This window comes from Chiloscyllium plagiosum, unplaced genomic scaffold, assembly GCF_037043375.1.
Source record: "Chiloscyllium plagiosum isolate Xiang-an unplaced genomic scaffold, Cpla_swu_hap1 HiC_scaffold_38, whole genome shotgun sequence".
Taxonomy (NCBI): domain Eukaryota; kingdom Metazoa; phylum Chordata; class Chondrichthyes; order Orectolobiformes; family Hemiscylliidae; genus Chiloscyllium; species Chiloscyllium plagiosum.
Window position 1 is genome coordinate 9021679 of NW_028270176.1, and position 22059 is coordinate 9043737.

General features: G+C 48.0%; 1 protein-coding gene across 1 annotated transcript in view; it reads left to right on the forward strand.

Annotated features, from left to right (window-relative positions):
* LOC122544238 (sialic acid-binding Ig-like lectin 13) overlaps positions 1-22059 on the forward strand; it is a 97164-nt gene that overhangs the window by 38915 nt on the left and 36190 nt on the right. Inside the window, exon 2 of the mRNA XM_087980871.1 lies at positions 3794-3875. Within this exon, the coding sequence (XP_087836997.1) occupies positions 3836-3875 (40 nt within the window). The 5' untranslated portion in view covers positions 3794-3835. The remainder of the gene's footprint in view (positions 1-3793; positions 3876-22059) is intronic.

Genomic DNA, 22059 nt, shown 5'->3' on the forward strand with positions numbered 1-22059 from the left:
CATCTTTTAGATTGTGGGAGGAAACCGGAACACCCAGAGGAAATCCACGCAGACACGGGGAGAATGTGCACACTTCACACAGACAGTCACCCGAGGGGGGATTTGAACCCTGGCATTGTGAGGCAGCAGTGCTAACCACTGAGCCACCATGCCGCCCATTAATACAAAACAATGATTAATCGAAATGATTTCCGTACAACTGTGCAGCCTGCTGCCAAGTTTTCAATGTATCACTGAGTTTCATCAGGGGATTCAGAGGCAACTTGAATTTGAGTCAGTTGGACAGTTCATGAGAATGAAAAAGAGAGGATTGGAGAAAGGGGGAGGAAAACAGGCCTTATTCCAACAATGAGCTGTGTTTGGAAATCCCTCACATTACTTACGGGAGACTGGAGACGATCAGTGTGTGGCTGAGAGGGAGCATGGAGCAGTTGGGACCATTCTTAGGGGTAGTAGGGACTGTACAAGTTGCATCTGAATTGGAATTGAACCAGCGCACGCATCCTTGTGGGGAAGTTTGTTTGTGCCGTCAGGGAAGGTTTGAACAAACTCTGTGGTTGTGATCCTGAGGGATGGTTCAGCAGTGGGAGAGACACAACCAGAGCAAGAAAAGACAGCAAGTGGGTCAGGAAGGTATAGGAAGTAATGTCCAGTTAAGGCACAAGGGAGATTGGTGCAAAGAACGCAAAGGAAGAGGAGCTGGGGGTACAATGAAAATATGGGGTATATTCCCGTTGCTATCACTGAGATATGGTTGAGAGATTGACAGCTCAATATTCCAACAGTGGCTCAGTGGTTAGCACTGCTGCCTCACAGCGCCTGGGACCCGGGTTCAATTCCCGCCTCGGGGGACTGACTGTGTGGAGTTTGCACATTCTCCCCGTGTCTGCGTGGGTTTCCTCCGGGTGCTCCAGTTTCCTCCCACAGTCCAAAGATGTGCAGCTTAGGGTGTATTGGCCATACTAAGTTGCCCATAGTGTTAGGTACATTAGTCAGGGGTGAATGTAGTGGAATGGGTCTGGGTGGGTTGCTCTTTGGAGGGTCGGTGTGGATATGTTGGGCCGAAGGGCCTGTTTCCACACTGTAGGGAATCTAATCTAATCTAATTCCAGGATGGAGGGTCTTCAAGTGAAATGGAAGTCAGTAAACAAAGGAGAATTATCACCATATTGATGAGGGCATCAATGACAGTGGGTTTTAAAGGCTCCACAAACAAAGCCATATCTTAACAACTTAAAAAAGAAAAAGGAGTAATCACATTGCTGGGTGCACACTCTACAGAGACATGTGGATAAAGGTACCCATGAATATGCTGATTGAAGAATTCTGTTACCTAGCTGATTTCAAATAGATCTTCACAAATAGACTTACTTTTGTTCAGCTTCCCAGATCATCATAGTTACAGATTTTGAACATACACAACTACATGTAAACTTGTAAAATACCGTCAATATTAAAGAGATTCCACTGAATATGTTAGGACATTCACCCTTAGACAGTAAACAAAGGCCCTCTCACATTGCTTCCAGGGAGGTTTGAGTTACAGGCCCAGAACTCAGCGGGATTGGGGTGTGATTGCGTTCGGTGCATTGTGAAAGGTCCAAGGATAGCGATGAGGCTGTCTGGGAAACATCATGAGATCATGGAAGGCCTAGGCTTGGCCATAACACTGCCCGTCATTGACCATCCAGTCACATGATGAATCGGACTGGCCGTGTCTTTAATTAATTAATAAAACAATTGGTCTGTAGTTGCCAGTGTTTGGCTGAAAATAAATGTATAAAAGATTTTTCTTTGTTGATTGAAGAAGATTCTGATTCCCAGAGGTTTGTTCCCACTCCCGTAAATTCAGTAAACTCTTTTGATTCTGGAGGTAGACTCCAGGTATCGAGTGATTTATTTGGTCATTCTGCCCCAACAAATGTACGTCAGGAGGTGGAAGAGATAGAGGAACTTTATGAAAGTACATTCAATGAGGAGGTAAGTGTTACTGAGTAAGCTGGTGGAGCTGTGGGCTGATAGGTCCCTAGTATCTGGTGGACTCCATCCCAGGGTGTTAATGGAGATGGTGAACGACGTAGTTGATGGATTGTTGTTAGTTTTACCAAATCTGTTAGGTCCTGGGAAGATTCCACTAGGTTAGAAAGTAGCAAATATAACCCATCTATTCAAGAGAGGGAGAGCAAAAACAGAAAACACTTGTTATTAGGAAACTCAAGCTTTCTGTCATGGTGAAGCTGTTCGAACAAATCAATGAAAAGGGTGTTTAGACAAAAAGAAAATAATCCAGAAGAGCGTGTGTAGTTTTGTGAAAGGCAGATCATGTTTAACTAAATTAGTGCAGCTTTCTGAAGGATTAATGAGTGCTGTGGATAATGGATGTGCTGTACCTTAGTTTCCAGAAAGCATTTGTGAAGTTGATAGATAATAGGTATTCTCCACAGAAGGTAAGTGAGAGACCACATGGACCAACTTTAAAGTGAGGGGAGATAGGTATAAGACAGATGTCAGAGGTAGTTTCTTTACTCAGAGATTAGTAAGGGTATGGAAATGCTTTGCTTGCAACGGTAGTAGATTCGCCAAGTTTAAGTGCATTTAATTCGTCATTGGACAGGCATATGGACGTATATGAAATAGTGTAGGTGGGATGGGCTTCAGATTAGTATGACAGGTCAGCACAACATCGAGGGCCGAAGGGCCTGTACTGCGCTGTAATGTTCTATGTTCTATGTTCTATGACCGTTACTGGGGCCTCAGCTTATGTACAGGTGATATCAATGACGGAGGCAAGGGGATAAGAATCACTGAGGTACAGGAGAAGCTTCACTCAGCCCCTCTCAAAGCAGGTTAAACGCTGTCCAGCTCTGCACAGAGACAATATCAGGGCCAGACAAAGGGATAACAGCTTGTTAGAAATTCTGCACAAACTGCTACTTCCTCACTAAATCGACTTTCTGATCTCACCCTCATTGACAAATTTTGTAAAAATATAGAGGGGCGGTTGCAGAGGAAGAGGATATCAGTGCAGGCAGAGTATATTGGCAATTACTTCTCAGTTGGACAGCTATAGGGTAAGTACCATAATGACAAGAGCTTACTTCCACGATCAACATAATCCTTTTCTGATGTTGTAATAATTTCTGATGTTATAGATTCCAATAATTGATGCTTTTGGAAGGCTGCTATTTGTTATTGAGGTCTGGCTGTAAGGTTAGATTCAGTGATATAGATATTCTTTCTAGATCAAGACAGGAGGGGTATGTGGGGCCAGAAGCTTTGGACGGCACGGTGGCACAGTGGTTAGCACTGCTGCCTCACAGCGCCAGAGACCCGGGTTCAATTCCCGCCTCAGGCGACTGACTGTGTGGAGTTTGCACGTTCTCCCCGTGTCTGCGTGGGTTTCCTCCGGGTGCTCCGGTTTCCTCCCACAGTCCAAAGATGTGCAGGTCAGGTGAATTGGCCATGCTAAATTGCCTGTAGTGTTAGGTAAGGGGTACATTTAGGGGTATGGGTGGGTTGCACTTCGGCGGGTCAGTGTGGACTTGTTGGGCCGAAGGGCCTGTTTCCACACTGTAATCTAATCTAATCTAATAACATCCCGAGGAGGTGTAAGTTTTGAACTAGTCCAAATTCTTCATTGATTTAATTTATTGAAGCCTCCGAACTTTCTGCAGAGCACCTATCATTCCTCAGAGAATCAAATTAGGCTGTGAGGACATTGTACAGATGTTGTTCTGACCTCTCGGGATCTGTGCGACAAGATGTGAGGTCTCGTTAATCTTTTCCCTTTCAGAGTTCGAGAGGGAGCAGCTGATGCAGTATCTGGGTACAGACAATGATCGGGAAATCTTGCTTCCTGCTGTTATTTCTGCAAGGTAATGAGATCAGTTGCTCCGACAGATTTACATTTGATAGCCTTTGTCAAAGATTATTGAGCTCTTATTGGGAACTAATTCAGCTGTGAGCCAAAGTTCAAACTGACACCAAGTCCACTTCACCCATCACCCTGTGCTCATTGATATACACCAACTCCCAGTCTGACAACAGAGCAGCACAGAGATCTTACAGTGTACACTGCAGAGCTAGAGGAGGTTACAGAGGTAGGGAGTGGAGAAGGGAGATGATGGGATGGGAAATAAATGATCATAAAGTTGATTATCATAAAGTTGAAGCTTTGGTAACCAATGGAGATCAGTGAACAATGATCTAGTTGTGGGAGTAAGCCATGATAAAAACTAGGGAACGACGTTTACTCTGAAGCTACTTGTCCGATTACAATTTTCAGTAATTTCTGTCTTTTGCTGGGTTTTGTCAGAATTGCGATGAACTCAACACAGCAGTTCCTAGAATAGACACTTCCTGTCCATTCTCAGTGTGCTCGAAACCTCAGTAAGGGTGCAAAGATAACTAACAGAGAGAAGGACTGCAAGGCAGTCAGTGGGAAAGGTGTCAGACATTGAGTTCCATATTTATCCTCACTGTCAGCGCATGCAGAGCTCAGCCTAGAGGCTCTTTGCTTGAGAGTTTCGGAGTGACTGCTGCGGTAGTGTCAGTGCTGAGCCTGGGGACAAGTCGGTCTCCAGTGCTGTGCTGGAATCAACAATATTGGGTTTGGATCTAAAATAATCCTGTACACAATGAGGATCCAAAAGAGATTGTTAAGCGGGGGGGGGGGGGGGGGGGGGGGGGGGGGCGGGTCATGATGACAAATTTGGTTGAAGTTTTTCGAAGAGGTCACCAGGTGTGAGGGTCGGGGCAATGGTTTTGAGGTTATCTTCTTGTACTTCAGTCAGCCTTTTGATAAGGTCAAGTATGGGGGACTGACAGCAAAGTTCCTAACCCATGTGATGTCATGAATCTTGGCAAACTGGATTCACAGTCAGCTGAGTGGCAGGAAGCAGGGGATGATGGTTGAGGGGTGTTTTCTCAGCTGGAGATCTGTGAAACTCTACAGGGGTCCATATTGGGGTCCTTGCTGTTTACGGTAACTATAAAGGATTCACACTTGAATGTTGGAGGGTTGGTCAGTAATTTTGCGACGCTTGTATTGGTAGGATTGAAACTTGTGAGGACGACAGGCTTGGATGACAGGAGGGTCAGATGGGCTGATCAGTGTCCAATGGAGTTCAATCCAGACAAATGTGAGGTGATACATTTGCAAGGGACAAACAAAGCAAAGAAATACATGATGAATAATAGCACTCTGGGAAACTCTGAGGGATCTTCGAGTGCATGTACACTGATCCCTTAAGGGAACAGAGTAGGTGGGTAAAGCAGTCAAGACGGTTTTGGACCGATGCTGTTTTTTTCGTTACTTCTGCTTTTATTCTGTTGTCAGTTTTGGTTTGGAGCTGTAAACTGGGTGTTCTGAGATGAGAATGACTTATGCACTTTGAAAGAGCTAGGGGTAAGTCATAGAGACATAGAGATGTACAGCACGGAAACAGACCCTTCGTCCAACCTGTCCATACTGACCAGATAGAGTCATAGAGACATAGAGATGTACAGCACGGAAACAGACCCTTCAGTCCAACCCGTCCGTGCTGACCAGATATCCCAACCCAATCTAGTCCCACCTGCCAGCACCCGGCCCATATCCCTCCAAACCCTTCCTATTCATATATCCATCCAAATGCCTCTTAAATGCTGTAACTGTACCAGCCTCCACCACATCCTCTGGCAGCTCATTCCATACACGTACCACCCTCTGCGTGAAAAAGTTGCCTCTTAGGTCTCTTTTATATCTTTCCCCTCTCACCCTAAACCTATACCCTCTAGTTCTGGACTCCCCCACCCCAGGGAAAAGACCTTGTCTATTTACCCTATCCATGCCCCTCATGATTGCGTAAACCTCTATAAGGTCACCCCTCAGCCTCCGACGCTCCAGGGAAAACAGCCCCAGCCTGTTCAGCCTCTCCCTGTGGCTCAAAACCTCCAACCCTGGCAACATCCTTGTAAATCTTTTCTGAACCCTTTCAAGTTTCACAACATCTTTCCGATAGGAAGGAGACCAGAATTGCATGCAATATTCCAACAGTGGCCTAACCAATGTCCTGTACAGCTGCAACATGACCTCCCAACTCCTGTACTCAATACTCTGACCAATAAAGGAAAGCATACCAAACACTTTCTTCACTATCCTATCTACCTGCGACTCCACTTTCAAGGAGCTATGAACCTGCATTCCAAGGTCTCTTTGTTCAGCAACACTCCCTAGGACCTTACCATTAAGTGTGTAAGTCCTGCTAAGATTTGCTTTCCCAAAATGCAGCACCTCGCATTTATCTGAATTAAACTCCATCTGCCACTTCTCAGCCCATTGAGGTAACCCTCTTCGCTGTCCACTACACCTCCAATTTTGGTGTCATCTGAAAACTGACTAACTATACCTCTTATGCTTGCATCCAAATCATTTATGTAAATGATAAAAAGTAGAGGGCCCAGCACCGATCCTTGAACTGTGTTTTTTGTGGTGAGATGAGGTTGCCGCTGATGACATAGTAAGAAGATCTGAAAGCTCTCTGCCTCATCTTCTACACCCACTTCCAAAAGCACCAAGTGTAGGAAGCTGAGTATTGTCACTTTTACCTAAGTGAATCAAAATGTGTTCCTGTTAAACATTTTCAGAAAAGTGACCAAGGAGTCCACGTTTATACCTGTGAAACAATGAATTCTGAAAATCATTTAAGTAATCCAGTCAGTTATAGAATCATAGAGACATACAGCTTGGAAACAGACCCTTCGGTTCAATCAGTCCATGCCAAACATAGTCCGACCTGCCTGCTCCTGATCCATATCGCCCCCCCCACAGACCCCACTGTCATTATCCCCACCCCCCAGAACCCCGAGGGGAACACTACCCCTGCTCATGACTCTACCCCCATTCCCCCCACCATCACACCCACTCCAGGTACTGGCTCCGACCCCACTCCCAGCTCTACACCCACACCAGCTCCCAGCTCCCAGCCCTGCCGAGTTTTCACCATCCCCCCAGACCTCCCCCTCACTGAGGACGATCGATCAGTCCTCAGCAAAGGACTCACCTTCGTCCCCGTCCGTCCACGCATCAATGAATTTAATACACGCCGTGACGTCGAACACTTCTTCCGTCGCCTCCGCCTCCGAGCTTACTTTCACAATCAGGACTCCCGCCCACCTTCCGAGGACCCCTTCGCCCACCTCCAACACACCGCATCCACCTGGACACCCCGCGCTGGCCTATTACCTGCCCACGACCTCTTCATTTCCAACTGCCGTCGGGACATTAACCACCTTAACCTGTCTACCCCCCTCCCCCACTCCAACCTCTCACCCTCACAACATGCAGCCCTCCAATCCCTCTGCTCTAATCCCAACCTCACCATCAAGCCAGTGGATAAAGGGGGTGCAGTGGTAGTCTGGCGCACTGACCTCTACATCGCTGAAGCCAAACGCCAACTCGAGGACACCTCTTCCTACCGCCTCCTTGACCATGACCCTACCCCCCATCACCAAACCATCATCTCCCAGACCATACAGAACCTCATCATCTCAGGAGATCTCCCACCCACAGCTTCCAACCTCATAGTCCGGGAACCCCGCACTGCCCGGTTCTACCTCCTTCCCAAGATCCACAAACATGACCACCCTGGCCGACCCATTGTCTCAGCATGCTCCTGCCCCACTGAACTCATCTCTACCTACCTCGACACTGTCCTATCCCCCCAGTCCAGGAACTCCCCACATACGTTCGAGACACCACCCACGCCCTCCACCTCCTCCAAGACTTCCGTTTCCCCGGCCCCCAATGCCTCATCTTCACCATGGATATCCAATCCCTCTACACCTCCATCCGCCATGACCAGGGCCTCCAAGCCCTCCGTTTTTTCCTCTCCAGACGTTCCCAACAGTACCCCTCCACCGACACTCTCATTCGTTTGGCCGAACTGGTCCTCACCCTTAACAATTTCTCCTTTGAATCCTCCCACTTCCTCCAGACCAAAGGGGTAGCCATGGGCACACGTATGGGCCCCAGCTATGCCTGTCTCTTTGTTGGCTACGTAGAGCAGTTGATCTTCCGTAATTACACCGGCACCACTCCCCACCTCTTCCTCCGCTACATTGATGACTGCATTGGCGCCACCTCGTGCTCCCGCGAGGAGGTTGAGCAATTCATCAACTTCACCAACACATTCCACCCTGACCTTAAATTTACCTGGACCATCTCTGACACCTCCCTCCCCTTCCTGGACCTCTCCATCTCCATCAGTGACGACCGACTTGACACTGACATTTTCTACAAACCCACCGACTCCCACAGCTACCTGGATTACACCTCTTCCCACCCTACCTCTTGCAAAAATGCCATCCCGTATTCCCAATTCCTCCGCCTCCGCCGTATCTGCTCCCAGGAGGAGCAGTTCCACCATAGAACACACCAGATGGCCTCCTTCTTTAGAGACCGCAAATTCCCTTCCCACGTGGTTAAAGATGCCCTCCAACGCATCTCATCGACATCCCGCACCTCCGCCCTCAGACCCAACCCCTCCAACCGCAACAAGGACAGAACGCCCCTGGTGCTCACCTTCCACCCTACCAACCTTCGCATAAACCAAATCATCCGCCGACATTTCCGCCACCTCCAAACGGACCCCACCACCAGGGTTATATTTCCCTCCCCACCCCTCTCCGCCTTCCACAAAGATCGTTCCCTCCGTGACTACCTGGTCAGGTCCACGCCCCCCCTACGACCCACCCTCCCATCCTGGCACTTTCCCCTGCCACCGCAGGAACTGTAAAACCTGTGCCCACACCTCCTCCCTCACCTCCATCCAAGGCCCTAAAGGAGCCTTCCACATCCATCAAAGTTTTACCTGCACATCCACTAATATCATTTATTGTATCCGTTGCTCCCGATGCGGTCTCCTCTACATTGGGGAGACTGGATGCCTCCTAGCAGAGCGCTTTAGGGAACATCTCTGGGACACCCGCACCAATAAACTTCACAGCCCTGTGGCCCAACATTTCAACTCCCCCTTCCACTCTGCCGAGGACATGGAGGTCCTGGGCCTCCTTCACTGCTGCTCCCTCACCACCAGATGCCTGGAGGAAGAACGCCTCATCTTCCCCCTCGGAACACTTCAACCCCAGGGCATCAATGTGGATTTCAACAGCTTCCTCATTTCCCCTTCCCCCACCTCATCCTAGTTTCTAACCTCCAGCTCAGCACTGTCCCCTTGACTTGTCCAGACTTGTCCGACCTGCCCAGCTCCTTTTCCACCTATCACCTTCATCTCCTCCCCCACTGACCCATTGTACTCTATGCTACTCTCTCCCCACCCCCACCCTCCCCTAGCTTATCTCTCCATGCTTCAGGCTCTCTGTCTTTATTCCTGATGAAGGGCTTTTGCCCGAAACGTCGATTTTGCCTGTCCTCGGATGCTGCCTGAATTGCTATGCTCTTCCAGCACCACTGATCCAGAACCTGATCCCTCTAAACTTTTCCTATTCATGAACTTATCTAAGTGTCTTTTAAACAAAGTTTGTGAGAAGATTTGTAGCTCGGGTGCTCGTTGCTGTGGTCCTGTTCGCCGAGCTGGAAGTTTTTGTTGCAAACGTTTCGTCCCCTGTCTAGGTGACATCCTCAGTGCTTGGGAGCCTCCTGTGAAGCTCTCTCTCTCTGTGTGCTTCTGTGGTGTTTCCTCTGGCATTTGTCTCATCCACAAACTCCATCAACAAACACATAGACCTGGACCCAATATACCGGCCACCACAGCGGACAGCTGAAACTGACAACCGGAAGCGGCAAGGGACAGGCCACTATAAATGCCAGAGGAAACACCACAGAAGCGCTTCACAGGAGGCTCCCAAGCACTGAGGATGTCTTTTAAACATTGTAACTGCAGCCACATTCACCACTTCCTCAGGAAGTTCATTCCACAAGCAAATCACCTCTTTGTAAAAAAAATCGCCCTAATCTCTTTTTAAAATCTCTCATCTCATCTTAAAGATGTGCCCCTTGGTCTTGAAATCCCATATCCACAGGAAAAGTACCGATCATTAACCTTATCTGTACACTTGATAATTTTGTAAACCTCTGTAAAGTCGCTTCTCAACCTCATACGCTCCAGTGAAAGAAGTCCTGGCCGATCCAGCCTTTCTTTAAAACTCAAACCTTCCACACCCAGTAACGTCCTGGTTAATTGCTACTGAACCCTGTCCGGCTCAGCAATATCCTTCCTATAACTGGGTGACCAGTACTGGACACAGTATTCCAGAAGAGGCCTCACCCAATGTCCTGTACGACCTCAAAGTGACATCCCAACTCCTATACTAAAGGACTGAGCAATGAAGGCAAGTACGCTAAAAGCCTTTTTAACCCCCTCCCCCCCCTCTCTAAATGTGATGCAAACTTCAAAAAATTATGCTATTTTCTTATATTTATCCATGAACCATGTTACTGTGTCTGTCTGTCATTTTTTTTGCAAAAAGGGGGCTGAAAACAGTTCAGGTTTTCAGGATAGATATTAGATGACAATATTGTTTAATTTTTCTCTGCTAAAATTATTGCATATTTGATCAATTGTTAAGTCTTTTGTTTAAAATACAAAACCAGTGTCTGGAATTAATCATTTGCAAAGTCTGGAATTGATTATTCAGACATCTGGTTAGGGGTGTTCAGCAGTTTTAATTCTCCTGGGTTGTGAATACAGAAGTAGGAAGCTTGCTATGGTTTGGCTGTTGGGACAAAGGGATAGGGATTACTTAACTTTATGAGCTGAAAATGTGTTGCTGGAAAAGCGCAGCAGGTCAGGCAGTATCCAAGGAACAGGAGAATCGACGTTTCGGGCATAAGCCCTTCTTCAGGAATGAGGAAAGTGTGTCCAGCAGGCTAAGATAAAAGGTAGGGAGGAGGGACTTGGGGGACGGGCTTTGGAAATGCGATAGGAGGAGGGAGGTCAAGGTGAGGGTGATAGGCCGGAGTGGGGCTGGGGGCGGAGAGGTCAGGAAGATGATTGCAGGTTAGGAAGGCGGTGCTGAGTTCGAGGGATTTGACTGAGACAAGGTGGGGGGAGGGGAAATGAGGAAACTGTCTCCCCAAAATAGAGGAGGCCACATCGGGTGCAGCGGATGCAATAGATGATGTGTGTGGAGTTGCAGGTGAATTTGTGGCGGATATGGAAGTGTCCCTTGGGGCCTTGGAGGTGTGGGAGGGGGGAGGTGTGGGCGCAAGTTTTGCAATTCTTGCGGTTACAGGGAAAGGTGCCGGGAGTGGAGGTTGGGTTGGTGGGGGGTGTGGACCTGACGAGGGAGTCACGGAGGGAGTGGTCTTTTCTGAACGCTGATAGGGGAGGGGAGGGAAATATATCATGGAGGGAGTGGTCTTTTCGGAACGCTGATAGGGGAGGGGAGGGAAATATATCACTGGTGGTGGGGTCCGTTTGGAGGTGGCGGAAATGACGGCGGATGATACGTTGTACATGGAGATTGGTGGGGTGGTAGGTGAGGACCAGTGGGGTTCTGTCCTGGTGGCGGTTGGAGGGGCGGGGCTCAAGGGCGGAGGAGCGGGAAGTGGAAGAGATGTGGTGGAGGGCATCATCGACTACATCTGGCGGGAAATTGCGGTCCTTGCAGAAGGAGGCCATCTGGGTTGTGCGTTTTTGGAACTGGACCTCCTGGGAGCAGATGCGGCGGAGTCGAAGGAATTGGGAATATGGGATGGCGATTTTACAGGGGGCAGGGTGGGAGGAGGTGTAGTCCAGGTAGCTGTGGGAGTCGGTCGGTTTATAGTAAATGTCCATGTCGATTCGGTCGCCCGAGATAGAAATGGAAAGGTCGAGGAAGGGGAGGGAGGAATCTGAGACTGTCCAGGTGAATTTGAGGTCGGGGTGGAAGGTGTTAGTAAAGTGGATGAACTGTTCAACCTCCTCGTGGGAGCACGAGGCAGCGCCGATACAGTCATCGATGTAGCGGAGGAAAAGGTGGGGGGTGGGGCCAGTGTAGTTGCGGAAGATGGATTGTTCCACATATCCTACAAAGAGGCAGGCATAGCTGGGGCCCATGCGGGGGCCCATGGCTACTCCTTTTGTTTGGAGGAAGTGGGAGGATTGGAAAGAGAAGTTGTTCAGAGTGAGGACCAGTTCAGTCAGTCGAAGGAGGGCGTCAGTGGAAGGGTACTGGTCGGTACGGCGGGAAAGAAAGAAGCGGAGGGCTTTGAGTCCTTCGTGATGGGGGATGGAGGTGTACAGGGACTGGATGTCCATGCTGAAGATAAGGCGTTGGGGACCGGGGAAGCGAAAATCATGGAGGAGGTGGAGCGCGTGGGTGGTGTCCCGAACGTAGGTGGGGAGTTCTTGGACTAAGGGGGACAGGACCGTGTCGAGGTAACTCAGCACCGCCTTCCTAACCTGCAATCTTCTTCCTGACCTCTCCGCCCCCACCCCCACTCCGGCCTATCACCCTCACCTTGACCTCCCTCCACCTATCGCATTACCAACGCCCCTCCCCCAAGTCCCTCCTCCCTACCCTATCTTAGCCTGCTAGACACACTTTCCTCATTCCTGAAGAAGGGCTCATGCCCGAAACGTCGATTCTCCTGTTCCTTGGATGCTGCCTGACCTGCTGCGCTTTTCCAGCAACACATTTTCAGCTCTGATCTCCAGCATCTGCAGACCTCACTTTCTCTCTACTTAACTTTATGAGCCAAGGCGTGGAAGTGATGCTGGAATTTTAAAAATAAAAATGGCTAAGGCAGAGCTGTAGGCAGTCCTCGTATTCATAACATAGGAGAGGTTCGATTGCAATGGGGGAAATCTACCAGGATGGTGCCTGGCTGGAAAATGTTTGTTATGAATAGTGATTAGACAGGATGGAGTTGTTTTCCTTTGAGAACAGGTTGAGGGGCATGTGATTATAAAGGGGCACAGACAGGAAGAAACCATTGCCCTTGGTGGAGGGATTAATGACCAGGAATGTAAGGTAAGGGACAGGGGGTTTCCAGGGAAGGTGGGGAAATCCTTTTCATCCAGAGTGTGCTGGGGAATCTGGAACTCGCTGCTTGTAAGGGTGGGAGAGGCAGAAACCCTCAAAACATTGAAGAGGTATTTCGATGCACACTTGCCCATACCACAGCAATGGGCTAAGTGCTGGAAAATAGGGTGAGAATAGTTCATAGAACATAGGACAGTACGGCACAGCACAGGCCCTCAATGTTGTGCTGGCCTTTTATCCTACTCTAAGATCAGACTAACACACATACCCTTCATTGTATTATCTTCCATGTGTCTATCCAAGAGTCATTTAAATGTCCCTAATGTATCTGGCCCTACTACCGCAGCTGGCAGGGTATTTCACGCCCTCACCACTCTCTGTGTAAAGAACCCACCTCTGACATCTCCCCTAAACCTTCCTCCAATCACAATGAAATTATGCTCCCTTGTGACAGCCATTTCCGCCCTGGGAAACAGTCTCTGGCTACCCAGTCTATCTATGCCTCTGATCATCTTGTACACCTCTATCAAGTCACCTCTTATCCTTCTTCTTTCTAATGAGAAACCCCCAAGTTCTTTCAACCTTTCTTCATCAGACATGCCCTCCAGTCCAGGCAGCATCCTGAGAAATCTCCTCTGCACCCTCTCTAAAGCTTCCACATCCTTCCTACAATGAGGTGACCAGAACTGAACACAATATTCCAAGTGTGGTCTAACCAGGGCTCTGTAGAGCTGCAACATAACCTGATGGTTCTTAAACTCAGTTCCCCTGCTAATGAAAGCCAACACACCATATGCCTTCTTAACAATCCTCTCACCTTGGGTGGCAACTTTGAGGGATCTATGGATGTGGATCCCAAGATCCCTCTGTTCCTCCACACTGCCGAGAATTCACCGTTTGTAGTTGACTGGCACGCATGCAAAGGGCCTTTCTCAACGTGGCAGATCTTTACATCTTTAGTATCATTATTCTCGAGTTGTATTTATGGATTTCAAGAGCTCCTCACTAGAAGCAATGTATGAAGTGGGAGAGAAAGTGTAAAGCAACAGTGTGGGAGTCAAAGGCAGGAAGACAGGACAAATGCAAAGGTAAGGGTTTTTTTTCCTAATTTGTTCAATCTCCTCTCGGCAATTTAGAGCAGAGGGCAGTTGTATTCTCTTCTTGCAGAATGTGGAAGGTAAGGGGCATTCACTGGTGTCCCTGCTGACTTCACCTGCGGGAAGTGCACCGAACCCCAGCTCCTCACAGACCGCATTAGGGAACTGGATGAACTTCGGATCATTCGGGAGGCTGAGGGGAGGCCATCGTACTTAATTTACAGGATAAAGGTAGCTGGGTGACCATCGGGAGAGGGAGATGGAATAGGCAGACAGCGCAGGGATCCCCTGTAGCCGTCCCCTCAACAATAAGTGGACTGTTTTGGATACTGATGAGGGGGAAGACCTACCAGGGGCTGCCAGCTCTCTGACACTGACCCTGGCTCTGTGGCTCAGAAGGAAAGAGGGCAGAATAGGGGAGCGATAATGACAGGAGATTCACTGGTGAGGGGGATGACAGGAGAGTCGCGAATGAGATTCCTGGGAGGGTTTAAACGGGTTTGGTAAGGGGGTACGAACCGGAGGATGGTTAAGAGGATGGTGTAGCTGGTGAACAGAGTGTGCAGAGAGTCTGTGAGGAAGGATAGACAATTGACAGGGCAAAGTTGCAGTCAGTGTGATGGGCTGAAGTGTGTCTATTTTAATGCAAGAAGTGTCAGGAATAAGGATGCTGAACTTAGAGCATGGATCAGTACTTGATGTTGTGGCCATTACAGCGGTTTAGCTATCACAGGGGCAGGAACGATTATTGGATATTACAGGGTTTAGATGATTCAAAAGATATAAGGGAGAGAGGGAAAAGAGGTGGGGGAGTGGCCTTACTCATCAGGGATAGTATCACAGCTGCAGGAAGGGAGGTCGGCGAGGAGAGTTTGTCTACAGAGTCAGTCTGGTTGGAAGTCAGAAACAGGAAAGGAGCAGTCACTTTATTGGGAGTTTTCTACAGCCCCCCCCCCAATAGCAACAGAGACACGGAGGAGCAGATTGGAAGGGGAATTTTGGAAAGGTGTACAAGGTTGTTGTCATGGGTGACTTCAACTTCACAAATATTGATTGGAACCTCCTTAGCTCAAACAGTTTGGATGGAGCAGGTGTGTCCAGGAAGGATTCCTGGCTCGATCAGCTGACTAGAAGGGGAGGCCATTTTGGATTTGGTGCTTGGCAATGAACCCGGCCACATGGAGTGTGATAGGAGCAGACAGTATGGGAAAGTATTTAATTGGAGGAGGATGTTTTAGATTAGATTAGATTAGATTACAGGGTGGAAACAGGCCCTTCAGCCCAACAAGTCCACACTGACCCGCCGAAGCACAACCCACCCATACCCCTACATTTACCCTTTTACCTAACACTACGGGCAATTTAGCGTGGCCAATTCACCTGACCTGCACATCTTTGGATTGTGGGAGGAAACCGGAGCACCCGGAGGAAACCCACGCAGACACGGGGAGAATGTGCAAACTCCACACAGTCAGTCGCCTGAGGCGGGAATTGAACCCGGGTCTCTGGCACTGTGAGGCAGCAGTGCTAACCACTGTGCCACCGTGCCGCCCACTGTGCCACCATGCCGCCATTAGGCAGAAACTGGGGCGCCTAAATTGGGAACAGATGTTCTCAAAGAAATGCGCAACAGAAATGTGAAGGTTGTTTGGGGAGCACTTACTGACAGTGCTGAATAGGTTTGTCCCACTGAGGCAGGGAAGGGATGGTCGGGTGCAGGGACCTTGGATGACAAGGGATGTGGAACATCTAGTCAAGAGGAAGAAGGGAACTTACATTAGATTGAGGGAAGGATCAGAGGGGGCTCTAGAGGGTTACAAGGTGGCCAAGAAGGAACTGAAGAATGGATTTAGGAAAGCTGGAAGGGTAAGATTAAGGAAAACCCCAAGGTGTTCTACACTAAGGGGAGAACAAGAGGATGGCCAGAGTAAGGGTAGGGCTGATCAGGGATAGTGGAGGGAACTTGTGCCTGGAGTGGGAGGAGGAAGGGGAGGTCCATAATGAACTCTTTGTTTCAGTATTCACTAGTGAGAGGGACCTTGACATTTGTGAGGACAGTGTGAAACAGGCTGATACTCTCGAACAGGTTAATGTTAAGAAGGGAGACGTGCTGAAAATTTTGAAAAATGTAAGAATAGATAAGTCCCCTGGGCCAGACAGGATATAGCCAAGGATGTTACAGAAAGTGAGGGAAGAGATTGCTGTGCCTTTCGCAATGATCTTTGCGTCCTCACTGTCCACCGGAGTAGTGCCAGATAATTGGAGGATGGCAAAAGTTATTCATGGTTCAAGAAAGGGAATAGGGATAATCCTGGGAATTACAGACCAGTCAGTCTTACATCTGTGCTGGGCAAATTATTGGAGAGGATTCTGAGAGACAGGATTTACAATTACTTGGAAAACCATAGTTTGATTAGAGATAGTCAGCATGGCTTTATGAGGGGCAGGACATGTTCACAAACTTTATTGAATTCTTTGAGAATGTGAGGAAACACATTGATGAAGGTAGAGCAGTGGATGTATTTTGTATACATGGATTTTGATATGGTTCCCCATAGCAGCTTTGTTCAGAAAGTAAGGAGGTTTGGGATACAGGGAAATAAGTCTATCTGGATACTGTTATGAAGTTGAAAGCATGTACTGTACCTTTAAGAGAGTGTGAATGCTGTTCTGAACTGAGAGCTGACAAGCACCTGTCATATGACTAAATGGCAGTCTCAGAGTGTACTGGGAAATTGAAACTATGTAACATTTGGCTGTGAAATGGATACCTGAGTTGGTTGCTGTTTTGACAACAATTCAAATGTAACCAATCAGTTTAAATTATGCCTCAGGATACTAAAACCCAATCGAGTTTGAATTTATTGTTTTGCCAACATCAAACCAATGGGACGATCCAATGTTGGGAATGCAAAAATGCAGACGTTTTAAAAATCGGACTGAGCAACTGCCATCAACACAGATCCAAACTAGGAAACACTCTCTATCAAAAGGTACCTTTTCATATGAAACATATTCACAGTAAAAAGAAAGATGATGACTCAGGGAAATCTTCAGCTAGAAGAAGAAAGACAACGGCTGTGTGGTTTTGAAATTAAGTCGATGTGATTTTAATAAGTGTTTTATTGGAACAGCATATTGTTATAGAGCTGGAGGCAGATTGTAAGCAGTTAAGAGAACAGGGGGCTAAGAGCTGTAAATAGTTGTTATTTAATGTTCAATTTGAAGAATAAATTGATATTATTTTCTTCAAATAGTGGAATTTTGGAGTTCTCTGTCACTCACACTTTAACAGATTACGAGGGGAGGTGATCTTTTCTGGGTGTTTGGTTTAACTAACAGAGGGGTTCACCTCCGTGTCGTAACAGCTTGGGGGCTTGGGTCTGGGATTTGGACAGATCCAGTCTGAGATTTGGACAGATTTGAACAGTTTGGAGAACGAAAGATCGCAGCAGATTTAAACACTGGCTGATTAGTGTCCTAAATCTTTAAATAAAACGGAGGCGAGATAATTTATATAATTTTGGTTACTTGCGTTTGGTTAAATTAAAAATGAGGAAAATAGCTCTTAACATTGCAAAAGAGATTCTGGGGTTTGAAGATGCTTCCCAAGGTTGCCAAGAGTGTTTAGAAATACAGTGAAAGGCCATACTTTTGGATTGAGCAAATAGGTTAGAATTGGGTCTAACAAGGGACAAAAGGAAAGCTGAAAGTGTAATGGAGCTAGTCAAGCACTTGGGTGTGTCAGAGAAACAGACAAGTGCAGGAGAGTTAGAAAAACTTAAATTACAATTGAGGCAAATGGAGTTAGAAGATAAATAAATGGAGAGAAGAGTGATGTTAGATGAAAGAAAGAAAGAAAGAGAGAGACAGGAACAGAAACAAAGAGAGAAAGAAAGATGAGAAAAAAGAGAGAGAAAGTTCTCAGCTGAGGAAAGAAAGAAGAAAGCAAAAGGAGAAAGGGAGAGAGAATTTGAACCTCTGAAGTTGCGAATCAGTCAGGAAGGTAAACAGGATAGAGATGACGAGAGAAGGTAGCGATGTATACAAATATGTCAAAACTGCCACATCTTGATGAGAAAGATGTTGAATCCTTCTTTATTTCATTTGAAAAATCAGCTGGGCAGCTGGAGTAGTCAGACAACTCGTAGAGAAATGCTAGTTCAGACGAAGCTGGTAGGCAGAGATCGTGAGGTATTTGCCGCGCTGTCAGGTGAAGCGTCAAGAGACCATACAGATTCAAACAGGCGATTTTGAGTGCTTATGAATTGGTACCAGAAACGTATAGACTGTGATTAAGAAACAAAAAAGGAACCAGGTCAGAGTCATGTTGAGATCGAAAGAAGTAAACATAGTCATTTTGATAGTTGGGTGCGATGGTAAGAATTTGTGTGGATGAACAGAAAGTTCAGGAAGTGATCAGAGCAGCACAGATGGCAGATGAATATACATTAGTGTATAAGGCAAAATATAGATTCCGTCAGGACTTTCATCCTGTGAGGGATAGAAATTGGGAGAAGGAGAGATCCTATACTACAAAACAAAGAGTAGAGCACACAGGGGAAAGCTTACCACAGGTTAAAAAAAAACCCAAGAGGGGGGAAGGAGGTGAAAGGCCTCAGCTGTTTTCACTGTAATGGGGTGGGACACAGGACATTACAGTGCTGGTGGGTCAGGAAGGACACTGGGAAAAGGGGTTTTCACTGTAATGGGGTGGGACACAGGACATTACAGTGCTGGTGGGTCAGGAAGGACACTGGGAAAAGGGGTTTTCACTGTAATGGGGTGGGACACAGAACATTACAGTGCTGGTAGGTCAGGAAGGGCACTGGGAAAAGGGGTTTTCACTGTAATGGGGTGGGACACAGAACATTACAGTGCTGGTGGTACAGAAAGGACACTGGGAAAAGGGGTTTTCACTGTAATGGGGTGGGACACAGGACATTACAGTGCTGGTGGGTCAGGAAGGGCACTGGGAAAAGGGGTTTTCACTGTAATGGGGTGGGACACAGAACATTACAGTGCTGGTGGGTCAGGAAGGACACTGGGAAAAGGGGTTTTCACTGTAATGGGGTGGGACACAGGACATTACAATACTGGTGGGTCAGGAAGGACACTGGGAAAAGGGGTTTTCACTGTAATGGGGTGGGACACAGAACATTACAGTGCTGGTGGGTCAGGAAGGGCACTGGGAAAAGAGGTTTTCACTGTAATGGGGTGGGACACAGAACATTACAGTGCTGGTTGGTCAGGAAGGACACTGGGAAAAGGGGTTTTCACTGTAATGGGGTGGGACACAGGACATTACAATACTGGTGGGTCAGGAAGGACACTGGGAAAAGGGGTATTCACTGTAATAGGGTGGGACACAGGACATTACAGTACTGGTGGGTTAGGAAGGGTACTGGGAAAAGGGGTTTTCACTGTAATGGGGTGGGACACAGAACATTACAGTGCTGGTGGGTCAGGAAGGACACTGGGAAAAGGGGTTTTCACTGTAATGGGGTGGGACACAGAACATTACAGTGCTGGTGGGTCAGGAAGGACACTGGGAAAAGAGGTATTCACTGTAATAGGGTGGGACACAGGACATTACAGTGCTGGTGGTACAGAAAGGGCACTGGGAAAAGGGGTTTTCACTGTAATGGGGTGGGACACAGGACATTACAGTACTGGTGGGTTAGGAAGGGCACTGGGAAAAGGGGTTTTCACTGTAATGGGGTGGGACACAGGACATTACAGTACTGGTGGGTTAGGAAGGGCACTGGGAAAAGGGGTTTTCACTGTAATGGGGTGGGACACAGAACATTACAGTGCTGGTGGGTCAGGAAGGGCACTGGGAAAAGGGGTTTTCACTGTAATGGAGTGGGACACAGAACATTACAGTGCTGGTTGGTCAGGAAGGACACTGGGAAAAGGGGTTTTCACTGTAATGGGGTGGGACACAGAACATTACAGTGCTGGTGGGTCAGGAAGGGCACTGGGAAAAGGGGTTTTCCCTGTAATGGGGTGGGACACAGAACATTACAGTGCTGGTGGGTCAGGAAGGACACTGGGAAAAGGGGTATTCACTGTAATAGGGTGGGACACAGGACATTACAGTGCTAGTGGGTCAGGAAGGACACTGGGAAAAGGGGTTTTCACTGTAATAGGGTGGGACACAGGACATTACAGTGCTGGTAGGTCAGGAAGGACACTGGGAAAAGGGGTTTTCACTGTAATGGGGTGGGACACAGAACATTACAGAGCTGGTGGGTCAGGAAGGACACTGGGAAAAGGGGTTTTCACTGTAATAGGGTGGGACACAGGACATTACAGTGCTGGTGGTACAGAAAGGACACTGGGAAAAGGGGTTTTCACTGTAATGGGGTGGGACACAGAACATTACAGTGCTGGTGGTACAGAAAGGACACTGGGAAAAGGGGTTTTCACTGTAAAGGGGTGGGACACAGGACATTACAGTGCTGGTGGGTCAGGAAGGGCACTGGGAAAAGGGGTTTTCACTGTAATGGGGTGGGACACAGGACATTACAATACTGGTGGGTCAGGAAGGACACTGGGAAAAGAGGTTTTCACTGTAATGGGGTGGGACACAGAACATTACAGTGCTGGTGGGTCAGGAAGGGCACTGGGAAAAGGGGTTTTCACTGTAATGGGGTGGGACACAGAACATTACAGTGCTGGTGGGTCAGGAAGGACACTGGGAAAAGGGGTATTCATTGTAATAGGGTGGGACACAGGACATTACAGTACTGGTAGGTCAGGAAGGACACTGGGAAAAGGGGTATTCACTGTAATAGGGTGGGACACAGGACATTACAGTACTGGTGGGTTAGGAAGGGCACTGGGAAAAGGGGTTTTCACTGTAATGGGGTGGGACACAGGACATTACAGTGCTGGTGGGTCAGGAAGGGCACTGGGAAAAGGGGTTTTCACTGTAACGGGGTGGGACACAGAACATTACAGTGCTGGTGGGTCAGGAAGGACACTGGGAAAAGAGGTATTCACTGTAATAGGGTGGGACACAGGACATTACAGTGCTGGTGGTACAGAAAGGACACTGGGAAAAGGGGTTTTCACTGTAATGGGGTGGGACACAGGACATTACAGTACTGGTGGGTTAGGAAGGGCACTGGGAAAAGGGGTTTTCACTGTAATGGGGTGGGACACAGGACATTACAGTACTGGTGGGTTAGGAAGGGCACTGGGAAAAGGGGTTTTCACTGTAATGGGGTGGGACACAGAACATTACAGTGCTGGTGGGTCAGGAAGGGCACTGGGAAAAGGGGTTTTCACTGTAATGGAGTGGGACACAGAACATTACAGTGCTGGTTGGTCAGGAAGGACACTGGGAAAAGGGGTTTTCACTGTAATGGGGTGGGACACAGAACATTACACTGCTGGTGGGTCAGGAAGGGCACAGGGAAAAGGGGTTTTCATTGTAATGGGGTGGGACACAGAACATTACAGTGCTGGTGGGTCAGGAAGGACACTGGGAAAAGGGGTATTCACTGTAATAGGGTGGGACACAGGACATTACAGTGCTGGTGGGTCTGGAAGCACACTGGGAAAAGGGGTTTTCACTGTAATAGGGTGGGACACAGGACATTACAGTGATGGTAGGTCAGGAAGGACACTGGGAAAAGGGGTTTTCACTGTAATAGGGTGGGACACAGGACATTACAGTGCTGGTGGTACAGAAAGGACACTGGGAAAAGGGGTTTTCACTGTAACGGGGTGGGACACAGAACATTACAGTGCTGGTGGGTCAGGAAGGACACTGGGAAAAGGGGTTTTCACTGTAATGGGGTGGGACACAGAACATTACAGTGCTGGTGGGTCATGAAGGACACTGGGAAAAGGGGTTTTCACTTTTATGGGGTGGGACACAGAACATTACAGTGCCGGTGGTACAGAAAGGACACTGGGAAAAGGGGTTTTCACTGTAATGGGTTGGGACACAGAACATTACAGTGCTGGTGGGTCAGGAAGG